Source organism: Rousettus aegyptiacus, unplaced genomic scaffold (assembly GCF_014176215.1).
Source record: "Rousettus aegyptiacus isolate mRouAeg1 unplaced genomic scaffold, mRouAeg1.p scaffold_m13_p_5, whole genome shotgun sequence".
Taxonomy (NCBI): domain Eukaryota; kingdom Metazoa; phylum Chordata; class Mammalia; order Chiroptera; family Pteropodidae; genus Rousettus; species Rousettus aegyptiacus.
This window is the reverse complement of record NW_023416308.1, coordinates 68384004-68396954: the sequence shown is the minus strand read 5'-3', so window position 1 is coordinate 68396954 and position 12951 is coordinate 68384004. Positions and strand designations below refer to the sequence as shown.

The 12951-nt window shown below is 34.7% G+C and overlaps 1 protein-coding gene and 1 pseudogene across 27 annotated transcripts in view; one reads left to right on the top strand and one right to left on the bottom strand.

Moving 5' to 3' along the window:
- Positions 1-12951, bottom strand: part of DLG2 (discs large MAGUK scaffold protein 2) — a 1668408-nt gene that overhangs the window by 407174 nt on the left and 1248283 nt on the right. For all 27 annotated transcript variants that reach the window (XM_036221811.1, XM_036221806.1, XM_036221807.1 and 24 more), the window contains 2 exons: positions 6259-6403; positions 3878-4016 (listed from right to left, as the gene is read on the bottom strand). In XM_036221811.1, coding sequence (XP_036077704.1) covers positions 3878-4016; positions 6259-6403 — 284 coding nt within the window. The remainder of the gene's footprint in view (positions 1-3877; positions 4017-6258; positions 6404-12951) is intronic.
- On the top strand, positions 9178-9296 carry LOC118603338 (annotated as a pseudogene).

Genomic DNA, 12951 nt, shown 5'->3' with positions numbered 1-12951 from the left:
TAGGTTGTTAGAGCTTCCTATTTTCACAGAAATGTTTCCCCATCAGCCTAACTCCCATCATTAGAGATTCAGTCTCTTAATTTATTATTTTAGGAAAATAGAAAGTACATCTCAAATATGAGCTACTAATGTTAGTTTTTAATATTAAATAATAATTTTATATAATTTTATATCTAAAGATGACTACTCTTATACACATTATCACATGAAAAACTCATAATTCCATTAGGAAATTAAAAGATTCTTTATCCCAAATTTGTAATTGAGAAAATTAAGACTCTGAGAGATTGAATGACTTGTTCAGGATCATCTAGATAGTAAGTAATAGGACTAGGATTAGAACCCGGCTTCCTGACACAAGCTCAGTCCTCTTTATCCAATAATTCTCTGTGAAAAGACAATGTATGAGTTGGGGATGGGGGTACAAGGATTAAGCCTTCAGAGGTAGACAGACTGGAATTCAAATTTTGATTCTATTTGTTTGCTGTATGATATGAGGAAATTACTTAAACTCATATTGTTATGTGTAAAAATCGAGAATAAGAATATCATATAAGTAATATAGGGGTGATAATATGCATGAAAGCACTTAGTGTTCATAGTGCATAGCGGCATTCTCTGTGTTTCTACTACCCTGTATTTTTAATCTTACAACTCGTTTGCATATAAGTGAAAAGATAGGAATATAAAGATAATTTAAAAGGAAGTACCATTTTTCTTTATGAGCCTTACATTTCAAATTGTAATAGTGGTTTCCATTTTATTCTATTTCACATTCTTCCTTGAGTATGCATGGGCTATCCCCTACCACAAATGCCCTTCCTGATCTCTCGACTCTCTGATAAATGCCACACATTTTTTCAAGCTCAATCTCCAGAGTTATTTCCTCTTTAAAACTTCCTCTGAGGCCATGGGTTGTTCCTATGACATTCATGTTAAACTCAAATTCGCTTATGAATATTTACTAAGTGCCTCCTGTGGTGCTAAGGAAACTGCTAGGGCTACATGAGAGAGCTTCATAGAATGGATCTAATTTTGTTTGTTTCTGTTAGTGGCTCCCACACATTGGGCTTCTATAGATCTTTTACTTTTAAAAAGTGAGGACTAATGTAAAGTGGTCAAATTGTTAATTTATCTAACGATATAATAAAGTAAGTACCTGCCATTTGGTGTCAAATGCTATTTGACACCAAAGTCTAAAATCTTAGGATGAAAAAAATTAACAGATTAGGTCTTATGGAAAACTTCATGGAAAGGGTCTGCATGATCAGACAGTGGGCATGGGGGATTCACTCATTTAAATATATTTTTGTCCCAATTTGATAGTTCTTAGAGATGTTTTTCCTCATTTAATTTTGAACTCCTATGGCAGTGCTCACTGTCAAGTAGAAAGTATTCAATAAATATTTATGAATGAGGCAGTGAATTTGCTTCTGAGCAAATACCTCTGAGATCCATGGTAATGTCTACAGCACAGAGCACCCGTGAGAGGATCCAGCAGCAGAGAGAAATGGGGAAGGTAGGGGTGTGTGTGCGTGTGTGTGTGTGTGTGTGTGTGTGTGTGTAAACTGATACAAATTATTTCGTGAGTTTTACAGGCACCAGTCATTTAGAAGACATTATGCAAAGTTGTGAGATTGTTCTGCCAGAGAATAACAGAGAGGCAAGAAGTAAGATACTGAGGCATATTATAGGAAGAAATGGATTCTCTTTCTGGGACACCATCTAAAATATTCCATGTTACATCTTAGGTGGATTAAGGATTGCAAGTATAGCTACAGAAAAAATATAACATTCATTTAACATTCTTTGTGTATTAGGTACAGTTATGGGTTTTTTGTATGCATTATCTCATTTAATCATTAAAACAACCTGTTGAGGTAAGTGTGATTACTATTCCCATTATACAGATAAAGAAACTGAAGCTTGCAGTGGTCAAATGATTTGCCCAGCTTCACACAGTTAGCCAGTGGTAGAATTAGGTCTTAATCCTGATATAGTTATCTTTAGAACTTACCAAAACTCTTAGGTCTCTTTCATTTAAAAATAAGGGGAAAATTTAAATGTTTCCTCCAAGCCAGGATTTTAAACCTGGCTGGGCAGCTTAAAAGCTGTGTGACCACAAGCGAGTTGCTTAACTTCACTGCGCTTCTATTTCTACATGTCTAAAATGGGGATGAAAGCCTTTCTTTCTATATTTTGGAAGAATTAAATGGAGAGTGTATGTAAAATAGTTAGCAAAGGGTATGGATTATGAAGGGGATTTAATAAATGTTAATTCACTATGGGGCCTACTAAGAAATTATTCTCAAATTAAAATCATATTAAATATTAGAGATAGGATAGAGTGAATAGGTCATTCCTCTGGTGAATAAAGGTACCTATATTTGCACAATTTTTTAGAGAGCCGTGAGGATTATCTTTGCTGCCTCACCCTCATTTCAATTAAGAACATAGAGATTAGACTTTTCAGCAGGGTGATGTTTATATTTGATTGATACCACAGATGCACATTTGCAGCATCTCAACATTCCACTCCTTGGCTAAAGATGTAACAAGCTACTTCAGCAAACCTGAAATTGCAAGATAAATGGAAAATGCTTAATCATTTAAAAAGAAATAGCAAAGGAAAGAAAAGACCAAAGCATACATGGGTACCAGGGAGGAAATTAAAGCAGCAGGAAGTCTCCTCTATTTTTTTAAAGGCCGACAAATGGCTTCATTAGATAGGATATAAAATCAAAAGGGTTCATCTCTAGTATTTACACACAAACATATTCAGAAAAAGTGTGTATACCCACATGTAATCTCGTTTGGGGTGAAAAAGTATTGTTCACTGAGAAAAGCAAGTTTAAAGCAATGTTTAATATATGAACTTATTTTGTAAAAACAATGTCGAGGCCCATCTATATCTGAGTATGCATTTGTACAGGTTGGTATGAATGTGGAGAAGGTATGAAAAGTTCATGCCAGGATGTCACATTGGGAACCTCAAGACTGGTTGCCCTGTAGGGAGTTTGGGGCAGATTTGTTTCTTGAACATCTTTGCATTATTTTACTGACTGAAATGAGCATACAGTACTTTGAAAAAAAAATTAAAGATAAAAAAGGAAAAAAATGTACCTTTCTTATTATTGACCTATCCATTCATTCATTAATTTATTAATTATCCAATATTCATTGAATCCTTAATAGTGATGATTAAGTAAACTAAATTAGTCTTCTCTGTGAACAGTCAGATTTGACTTTTTTTAGAGGTGTGCTGACTAAGTATGGTTTTACTTTGTGGGATTAGCAACATGATTCATGCTCTGTCCTAAAATTCTGCCCTGTTCCTCTCTGGGATTAACAGGATATGTTAAATTCAAACCATTTGTAATTAACTTCACTCCTTTGACTTCCAAATTCCATCAAATTGTGGGTCGCTATTGATGGCAAGAGCCAAAATTTAGAGTCAAAAAACAAGGGTTTCAGTCCTGACTCTTTTATTCACCAGATACATAATATTGGTGGGTTAATTCCTTCCATTTGAATCCCAGCACCATCTTCTCTCCTCAGCTAATAATGCCTATCTTACAGTATGGCTATAAAGCTCAAATAGGATCAGATATTGAAAGTCTTAAAAAATTGCAAAGCGACAGGTAAGTGTATATTACTATTTCTCTACAAAGAATTTGTGATTTTGCCTCCTAACAGAGAACAATGACAGACATTTACAAGTATTTGCAGATTTCCACTGGATGCAAGACTATCACAGAAAGTTTGAATGGCCCTCTGAAGTTTCAGTTAGCCTCAAGGCAACAACTGACACATTAGGCAAATGCAATTTCTTCCTGGTAAGGATCATAAACTCAATTAACCAACAAGCATATCTGACCTGGTGTAATCATCTTCAACAAGCATGTGCTTTGGAATTGGTGAGTACCTTCCTGGAGAGATGGGCGGCAGGGAGGTTTTATATTCTAAAGTGCCATTGTTGCCAGAAAGTAGATGGTTTTCCATCGGTGGAGAATAAGCTAAGGGATGAAAAAAAGAAAAAAGAAACCTGTTATGTGGGTGATTCAATGTGTCACACTATAGTTCTGTTAAAAATAGAAAGGCTTTGCTACATGCCGAAGATTTTCTTGTCCTCCAAAGGGTGGGGGGAGATATTGTTTGTTTGCATTTAATGTGCATGAGTGCATAGTGACCTTTAGGATTGGAAAGATGTAATAAGTTATATCTGTAATCCCAGTCAGTATAATTAGATGAAGAGAACAATTGGAGGAGAGACTCACCACATACTTTTTCAGAATGATGATTAATTTTCTATTGAAATAAAAATGCTGTCTTTCTAATTGCAGAGCTCACATTCCTTTCACATAATTAATATCCAACCATTAAAAGCAAAAGTTTCCTAGAAACGAGTTCTTTCACAAGAACTTTAATTCCAAAATATGCTGTACTCCCATCCCAGAAAGGCTATGAATTCTGACCATTCTTTCCTATTTCTCTACCCTAACTCATCTCCCTTTGGGGTGATTGAAAACACCTCCTAACTGGGTCTCCTGTCCTCCTCTCTCTTCATTTTACACATTGAGAAATCCAGCCCTGACCCTGCTGTTCTCTTGCTTAAATGCTATCCATTGTTTCTATTGTATTGAATAGTAACTTTCTCTTTCAACATTCTTACAAAATTCACCCTTAGGCATGTCCCATGGTCCTCAAACAAAGCCTGTTCTTTCCAACATCTGTACCTTTGTTTCGTCATGTCAACTACTACAATTTCTGTCTCCTGTCCAATCTCTGATACTGAAATATCACAATTCTTTAAGATAAAATTCAAATGCCACCTTCTGCATAACATTATTTTTTTTTTGAAATCCTCTTCCTTTGAGTGCCCAAAGGACATTTATTTTTACTCGTCCCCTGGTATATACATCTCTATTTATACATCCCTTTTTGCCACATATTACTGCTATTTATGTATTTGAATTGGTCTTCCTTCCAACGAAGGCCATAATTATATCCTTTGTAGCATACCTATTCCTTTAAAAAGTGTCTTGCACATATTGAGGTTACTTAATATGTATTTCTTGAATCGATTAAGCAAGTTTTGTTTACTCCTTTTTCTCTTTTCGACATTCACCTTATATGCCCTTTATGAAGTGGCTCACAGAGTCTGAAGACTGATCTTTTTAAATTCATCCAACTTGAAAAACTCTGAAATTTAAACTCTTTCATATCCAAAGGTAAGACTAATCTCAGCATACTGTCTGCTTGAATAAAAGATGTATTTGGGGACAAGTCATTCTAGAATCATCATTAAGAAAAGCAATAGCTAATGTAATGAGAAGATAAAAAATTATTCAACCTTTAAAAAATTCATTTTCAAGAGAAACCTCTAAATCTAAGAGAGGTTAAATGACTTGCTTAAGACCCTAAACTAATTAATGGTAGGTCCTGAAGACATCCTGAGTTCCCAACCTCACAAGTGGCTTCTCAAAATTTCAGAATGAACACACTTACTGCCATCAACAAAACTGTCTCTTAAACTCACATTAAAATTGCATTGCTTCTAAGTTTAGACTGCAGAGACAGAACCTTAGATAAGGTTCTTGCTAACCTATTATGAAGTGGCGAAAACATGGGGCTTATGTAGCATTACAGCATCTCATAGTTAGTTGTTGACCTAGAAACCCTCACCTCCAATCTATCTTTACTGCCATAGTGACTGACAATTTTCTCTGGCTTCTCTACCAATATAACAAATTCGTGTAAAAATAAGAACTATGATGATGGTGATTAAGGATACTAATTTCATAATTTCACCATTCAAGTACAAGATCCTCTCACTCAGGAAATAGCATAAAGCCATCTTAGGTCTCTTTTGCTGGGATCTCTTTTCCATTCAGCTACTCTATAGATTTGAACTAGGAAGAAAGAATAGTATGGCATGGGAGCTACCATGCTTTAGGGTTTTAAGAAATAGCCTTTAAAAATGTGTTGCCCCTATGCTACTGTAATCACACTATCCACAACATATATTATTAAGCCTTTCTATAACTGTGGACCTGCTGACTCATCAGGGTGTCTCACATTCAAAACACTAGGTAAGGCCCTATGGCAACCGGTGGGTAAAGCACAGGATCCCTCAGAAGTATTTCCACAGGCTTAACAGATGGGAAGGTGTAAGTATAGGACTTTGCCAAGCTTTGTAGAATTCCAGTTTTGCAAATCTGGATGCTGTTTGAAGATGAAACTGTGTGTGGTACTTACAGTGAGTAATATCAGGTGGACCATAAGGATCAGTCATATAAATGGTAGTGGGTTTGCCAACTTTTAGATAAACTACATCTGACGTGTTCTTCAATATTGCTACCGCCTCTTCATGTGTTACTTCTTCTAAACTGTAGTTGTTTACCTTAAAGGGGAAAAAATTCAATATTAGAGTCAAATCAATGCAGGTGAAGAACAATATTTAGGCAAGAAGATATATGGAATTATAACCTTATTTAAAGATTAAATTGCAATGATTACAGTCATGTATCTGTATCAGACTTCAATGGAACAGATAGATTAATGGTATTAGCCGAAGCAGATAAGGTATAGTCGTTGATGCTAAAAATCCAGGGTACTTCTGCCATTTTTTACGAGGGAGTGATATATGGCAAGTAGAACATTATTCGTGGGAAAAGGAAAGAAGAGGTCAAAATTCTCGTACTATGCTATGGTTTTTGAGATTACAAAAGTAATACTTATTCATTGACCTGAAAAGGAAGAAAAAATGTATATACATGTTCTCTCTATTTGGATATATTTCTTTAAGTGATTCTGACTGTATTATATACTTTGTTATGGAATCTGTTTTATAACCTAGAGCAACCATTTGTCCTTATCTTGAAAGTGCTTCAACAACATGGCTGTTTCATACAGAGCATTGTGTCACATGGCTATAAAATAATGATTTAACTAATCTCTTACTGAAGCATGTTTAGTTTGTTCCTAATTATTTTCTACTATAAATAATGTTTCAATAAACTTTTTTATATATGTATACAACTTTGATGATTTCTTCAAGATAAATCATACAGGCAGAATTGCTGGACCAAACTGTATGGATATAATAAGGCTCCTGATACCTATTCCCAAAGTGTCCTCTGGAAATACGAATGAGTTTACTTTAATGCTACAACTATACCAGAGCCCCCCCATTTTCCTATGGTTTCACCAAACTTGGCTTTTCTCACTTTAAAAATCATTCCTAACAAAATGTTATTTGACATTAGTCTATTTTCTAAGAGAAGAGGGCTAATGTTGGAACATAGGACTCTTCATGTGAGCAAGTTCAAGGGTACTCTATTGCCATTGGCTTCAACAGCAACTTCTCCTTCCTTTTTTTCTGAGTAGACAATTAAATTTTTTTTAAAAAAATTACAGTTGACATTCAATATTATATTAGTTTCAGGTGTATAGCATAGTGGTTAGACATTTATATAACTTACAAAGTGATTCTCCTCACAAGTCTAGTACTCACCTGGCACTATACATAGTTATTATACTATTATTGACTATATTCCCTATGCTGTACTTATATCCCTATGACAGTTTTGTAACTGGCAATTTGTACTTCTTAATCCCTTCACCTTTTTTACCCAGCCTCCAACACTCCCTCTCATCCGGCAACCATTGGTTTGTTCTCTGTATCTATGAGTTTGTTTCTGTTTTGTTTGTCCATTTATTTTGTTTTTTAGATTCCACATATAAGTGAAATCATATGGCATTTCACTTTTTCTGTCTGACTTATTTCTCTTAGCATAATTCCTTTCTTTATTGGACAGAAAAGTCAGTGATACAAGTGCAATCATCATTTCATGACAATGGCATTGTAGTGGACCTTGGCCACAATTCTCTTAAATGATTTAAAAATATTCAGGAAGTATTTTAAATACCGAGGTCATTATTTTTTGGCTGCTATTTTTTTTTTAATGGAACGATTTCTTAGTTTCTGCTGAAATGATGTAGAACTAAAATAAATGTTCCAAGAACATTAGACTGGATCTCTACATATTCTCTGTAGTATCTAATCAGCATGTTAGTCATATAATACCTTGCAGCATTTTTTTTTTTTTTTTTTTTTTTGGATCTCATGCTGTTATATAAATCCCATGTACCATATTAATCCTTGGTGGTGTAGCCCAAGTTAGGGACCCTGGAAATGGATGGAATTGAACTTGACTGATGTGTATGAATGCTGGCCATGAATTCTTCATTTAACTGTAAGTCTCTGTGTGGGTTCCTGCAGTTCTTTTCTAGGCAGGTGATATTCTCTTAAATGTTTTTGTACTTCCAGTGTCTAGCACTTTTTCATTCATTGATCAAATGCTTATTGCATACCTATTATATGTCAGTAACTATTCTACATATTAGAGATATAGTGATAAATGATAAGAATGATAATCATGATCATATCAGACACTTATATAACCTATATTACATGTCAGGCACTATTATTAACTATTTTTCATATGTTAACACAAACTTCACCACAATCTATGAGGTAGCTATTATAATTATCTTCATTTTATAGACAAGAAAGTTTCCAAGAAGTTAAGAAACATGCTCTAAGTCTTTGATCTAATAAGTGGTAGAGGAAAGCCAGGCAGAGAAAAAGAGAGAAAAGAGAAAAGAGAAAAGAAAAGAGAGAGAGAGAGAGAGAGAGAGAGAGAGAGAGAGAGAGAGAGAGAGAAGAAAAGAATAAATGAAATAAAAGAAAAAGAAAGAATAAAAATCCAGGCAGTTTGGCTATGGACACCATGTTCTTAACCGCTCATCTACATTGTTTCTTCCAGAAAAACAAAGTCTCAGCTCTCCTGAAACTCAAGTTCTAATACATTCTAAGAACATAGTTGTTTATGGAATAAATGGATAGATTAGAACCAGGCATAAAGTGAGAACATTGAGGGACTACAGTTTTGGGAAATACAGTTGATGATGTAATGTAATAGAGAATAAGAGAAACAACAGTAGAAATAATAAGAGCTAACATTTACTTACATGTCATATTTTGGGAGTACTATGTATATATTTTGACATGAATCATATAACTGATCCTGATTATAGTGTCATAAAGCACACATTAATAATTAGGCCCATTTTGCAGATGAGAAAAGCTGATGTTTAAAGAGGCCAATGTGCAACTATGGCCATGCCACCCTGAACAAGCCTGATCTCGTCTGATCTCAGAAGCTAAGCAGGGTCAGGCCTGGTTAGTACTTGGATGGGAGATCACCTAGGAAGACCAGGAGCTGTAGGTGTTTACAGACAAACAAACAAATAAATGGAAAGATAGGCAGAGAAAGAAAGAAAGAAAGAAAGAAAGAAAGAAAGAAAGAAAGAAAGAAAGAAAGAAAGAAAGAAAGAAAGAAAGAAAGAGGCTGATGTGCAAGAAAGTGGTCTCACAGTCTCTGAATGGCAAAGCCATCTGTTAGATCACAATCCTTGTTTAGACTACCCTTCAGTGGTTCATTGAAGCCCAAGGCTTACATTATCTATTCTTTTTCTTTTTAAGAGAAGAATCTCCTTCCAAGTTTACATATAGAAGTAATGCAAAGTCCATAGTGTTATGTAAGCTCAAAGAATCATCACACTTGCTTAATCCAGTGGTGATAGTATACTGCATTATCCAAATATTTTGACATAGTTAAAAAAAAAAAAGTAAAATGGAATTTAGCTGGATATCACTTTCTTTTCAAATCTTCTTATATATTTAATTAATCACTTATTCCAGGGCAATATCACTTGCATAATGAATATTTACCAATGATGTTCATAATTAATGGTTTAAAATGTGTATGAAAGTGGGTGTTTTCTCTCAAAAGATTGCCCAAGGTAGTTCTAAATATTGTGACCACGGGTCCCAGAAACACCTATTTTGAAAAACAAACAAACCTAAGAAGAAAGGAATTTGTTGGCCTAACACAGAAGGGATGTCAAGTCAAGGGATAAAGACCGCAAAGATTAGAAACCAACCAGATCAGATTACAGGGGGCACAGGAGCTTTGTTTTTGACAAGCGCTCATTGTCTTTCATCCCAGGGTAGAGAAAGCACATAACTTATTAGATAATTAGTGAAAAGAGATATGACCAGTGCTTGTTAAGTTTCACTTTTGTCATTCTTAAGGTGGACAGTGAAATAATCTAGAAAATATCACCTTCAAGCATGTCTTCTGAGAATGACTTTGGTAACAGACTCAGACCACCAGAAAAATCTTTAGACCAGAAAGCAGAAGTCGAGGAAAGAGTAGAGGTAAGGAGTGGGGAAAAGGGAGGATGTTAGACGGGGAGATAATAGTAGTTTAAAACAGTGGTAGTTCAGTCTGTTTTTATTTGGTAACTAGGAATACTGGGAAATTTACACAGATTTTAGTCATGGAAGGAGTGCTATGATATTGGCAACAGGATGAGACATGCAGACCAGGAGCTGAGTCTTGGTCCTGGTACTTCCTAGCTGTGTGACCTTGGGAAACTCATTTAACTTTCTTAGCCTCAGTTTTGACATTTGTAAAATAGGTTTGGTAATAATCACTGCTTCAGAGGGTTACTGATGTAAATGTATTGACCTATGTAAAGGGGCAGGGACATTAAAGTACTTATTAATCTTAGCTCTTATTACTATTACTATTGTCATCATAAATCTCTGTTCCCAGGAAAACAGAAATTCTTGGTGAAATTTTTTGCTGAGCATTTTCCTGTAAACATCTGTGAACTAATTAGCTTAATTAGGGTACTGTTGATGAGGCTTCTGTGTGGTCTTTTTAAAAATTCAGAATAGTACAGGATCTGGACCAAAAAGTGCTATTTTGTGCTGAAGTCTTCAAAATGTTTTTTCATGAAAGTGGGTTTATTTGGGTTAATTATGTGTGTGCATTATCCTATGAACTCTCAAGATAAAGGGCCTACAGCTGGAGCTGATTGTACACAGAGAGGAGAGACATTATACTGATTGGTTAGTTGCTCTTGCTATTGTTTTTCATTGTCTTTTGGCTCTGTTTTTTTTTTTTTTTTTTTTTTTTTTTTTTTTTTTGCATCAAGTATCTGCTTAAAATGGTGAACACTGAGCAACTGGCCTGGTTTCAGAAAAAAAAAATCGCGAACATTTGAATAAAGTATTTCCGTGGAGTGTATGTACGCTACACAGAATGGGACATATGTGCAACTTGGCTGTATGTTCGCAATAAGGCAGAGGACTGAGGCCCAAAAAGAGAGGTTAGGAGTGAAATGACTCATTCTCTCAAACAGAAGAAATGAACACTGAATCTGAGCATAATGCAGATAAAAGAGCATAGACTAGCTGAAGAGGTGCCAGGAGACTTGCAAGAAGGAAACATGTCAAATGTGGTGGGAATTCAAATGAGTGTAAGCAAATATATATGTGGTAGTACAAAGATGGGAGATGTAGGGACATGAGAGGCTGGTACTAAGGAGGAATGGGCAATGTACTGATGGCAAGACTCATTCAGGAATACACATGTGGTAGGACAAACTGGGAGGTGACTAGGGGGACATAAAAGTTAGTGAAGACATATTGAAAAGAAATACAAGACTCTACAACACTGTAAAAAATTTGCAAACTCCAAAGTTAATTTTTTAAAAAGGAGACAAAGTCAATTACTCAATCGTAAGATAAAAAGGGGACCAATCTAATGTAGCAATGATAATGATATGAAAATAAACATGCATAAACTTAAGACTAAAATCTCTGCAGCACGATGAAATTGTTATAATAAAATTTATTTTGAAAATAAAAAATTATGAATAGAAAATGTTAATAATAGTTATCTTTGGATAATAAATATTTTTCTTATTTTTCTTTTTAGCAATGAGCATGTATTAGTTATGGTTAAAACCAAATAAATAAGAATAAAAAGGTTAAATAAGGAAGAACAGAAACTAAGAGCAGTGGCTTAATTATAAAACACATAGCATAATCTCATGAGTGATGAAAAATTGGAACGAGGAAAAGAAGTTGATTTCTCATGCCCAGTGAATTGACTTAAATTTATTAGAAATAATGAGCCATATTTTAAATTTAGGTGTTTTCAGAAACGAAGTTGACTTGGTATAATTAGAATAATTTTGAATATAAAATCAGATCTGGTTTCAATTTCTAGATTCATGAATTTTGGTCAGTTAACATAGTTACTGAGCATTAATTATTTTATATGTAAAATATGTATAATGCTGATTTATTTATTGATTTACTTGTGTTTACAAGAAAAGAATGATACTATGAACCTGAAAAAACATTGTATAATATAAAGCAGTATATAATAGTAATCAAATATAATAGATAGTGCTTCTGCATATCCTGCTACTGGAAATAATTTCTTCCTATTCAGAGCTCTTTCTGTGAAAATGATCACCCCCCTACCTTGTACAACATTTACTCTTGCAGTGTCTCTTTCCACCTCAAAGAGACTGACTTTCTCAAGAGCAATGATTGGATTCAGCTTTGCATTCTCCCAACTGATATACTGTAAACAGTGGGCACTTAACACATGTTGAAGTAATAAGCTAAATAAGTTAAAAAATAACAACGTGGAATACTAAAAGAAAAGTGACCAAATTCCATATTTTATAGAGAGAATGATGCATTTGCGTTGAGTCAGAGAAGAAAGGATGAGGAATAAAGGTCATTTAACCAACAACACATAAATATTGGGCACTCACTCTGTGTCAGGCATGAGATATAAGAATGGAAAGGATTGTTTCAAAATGAGAGCACCAGGTCCCATGATGTTATAAGGGGCAAGATTGAAGGTCCAACAGTGTGAATTTCTTCCTCTTCCATTATCATTGATGCATTTCTCCATCATTTATTCCATAGACAGAGAGCAAGTGATGGTGATGTGTCGATTGACCCAAGCTTCCTCTATAGCACCAAAATGGGCAGTATAATATGAACCCCTG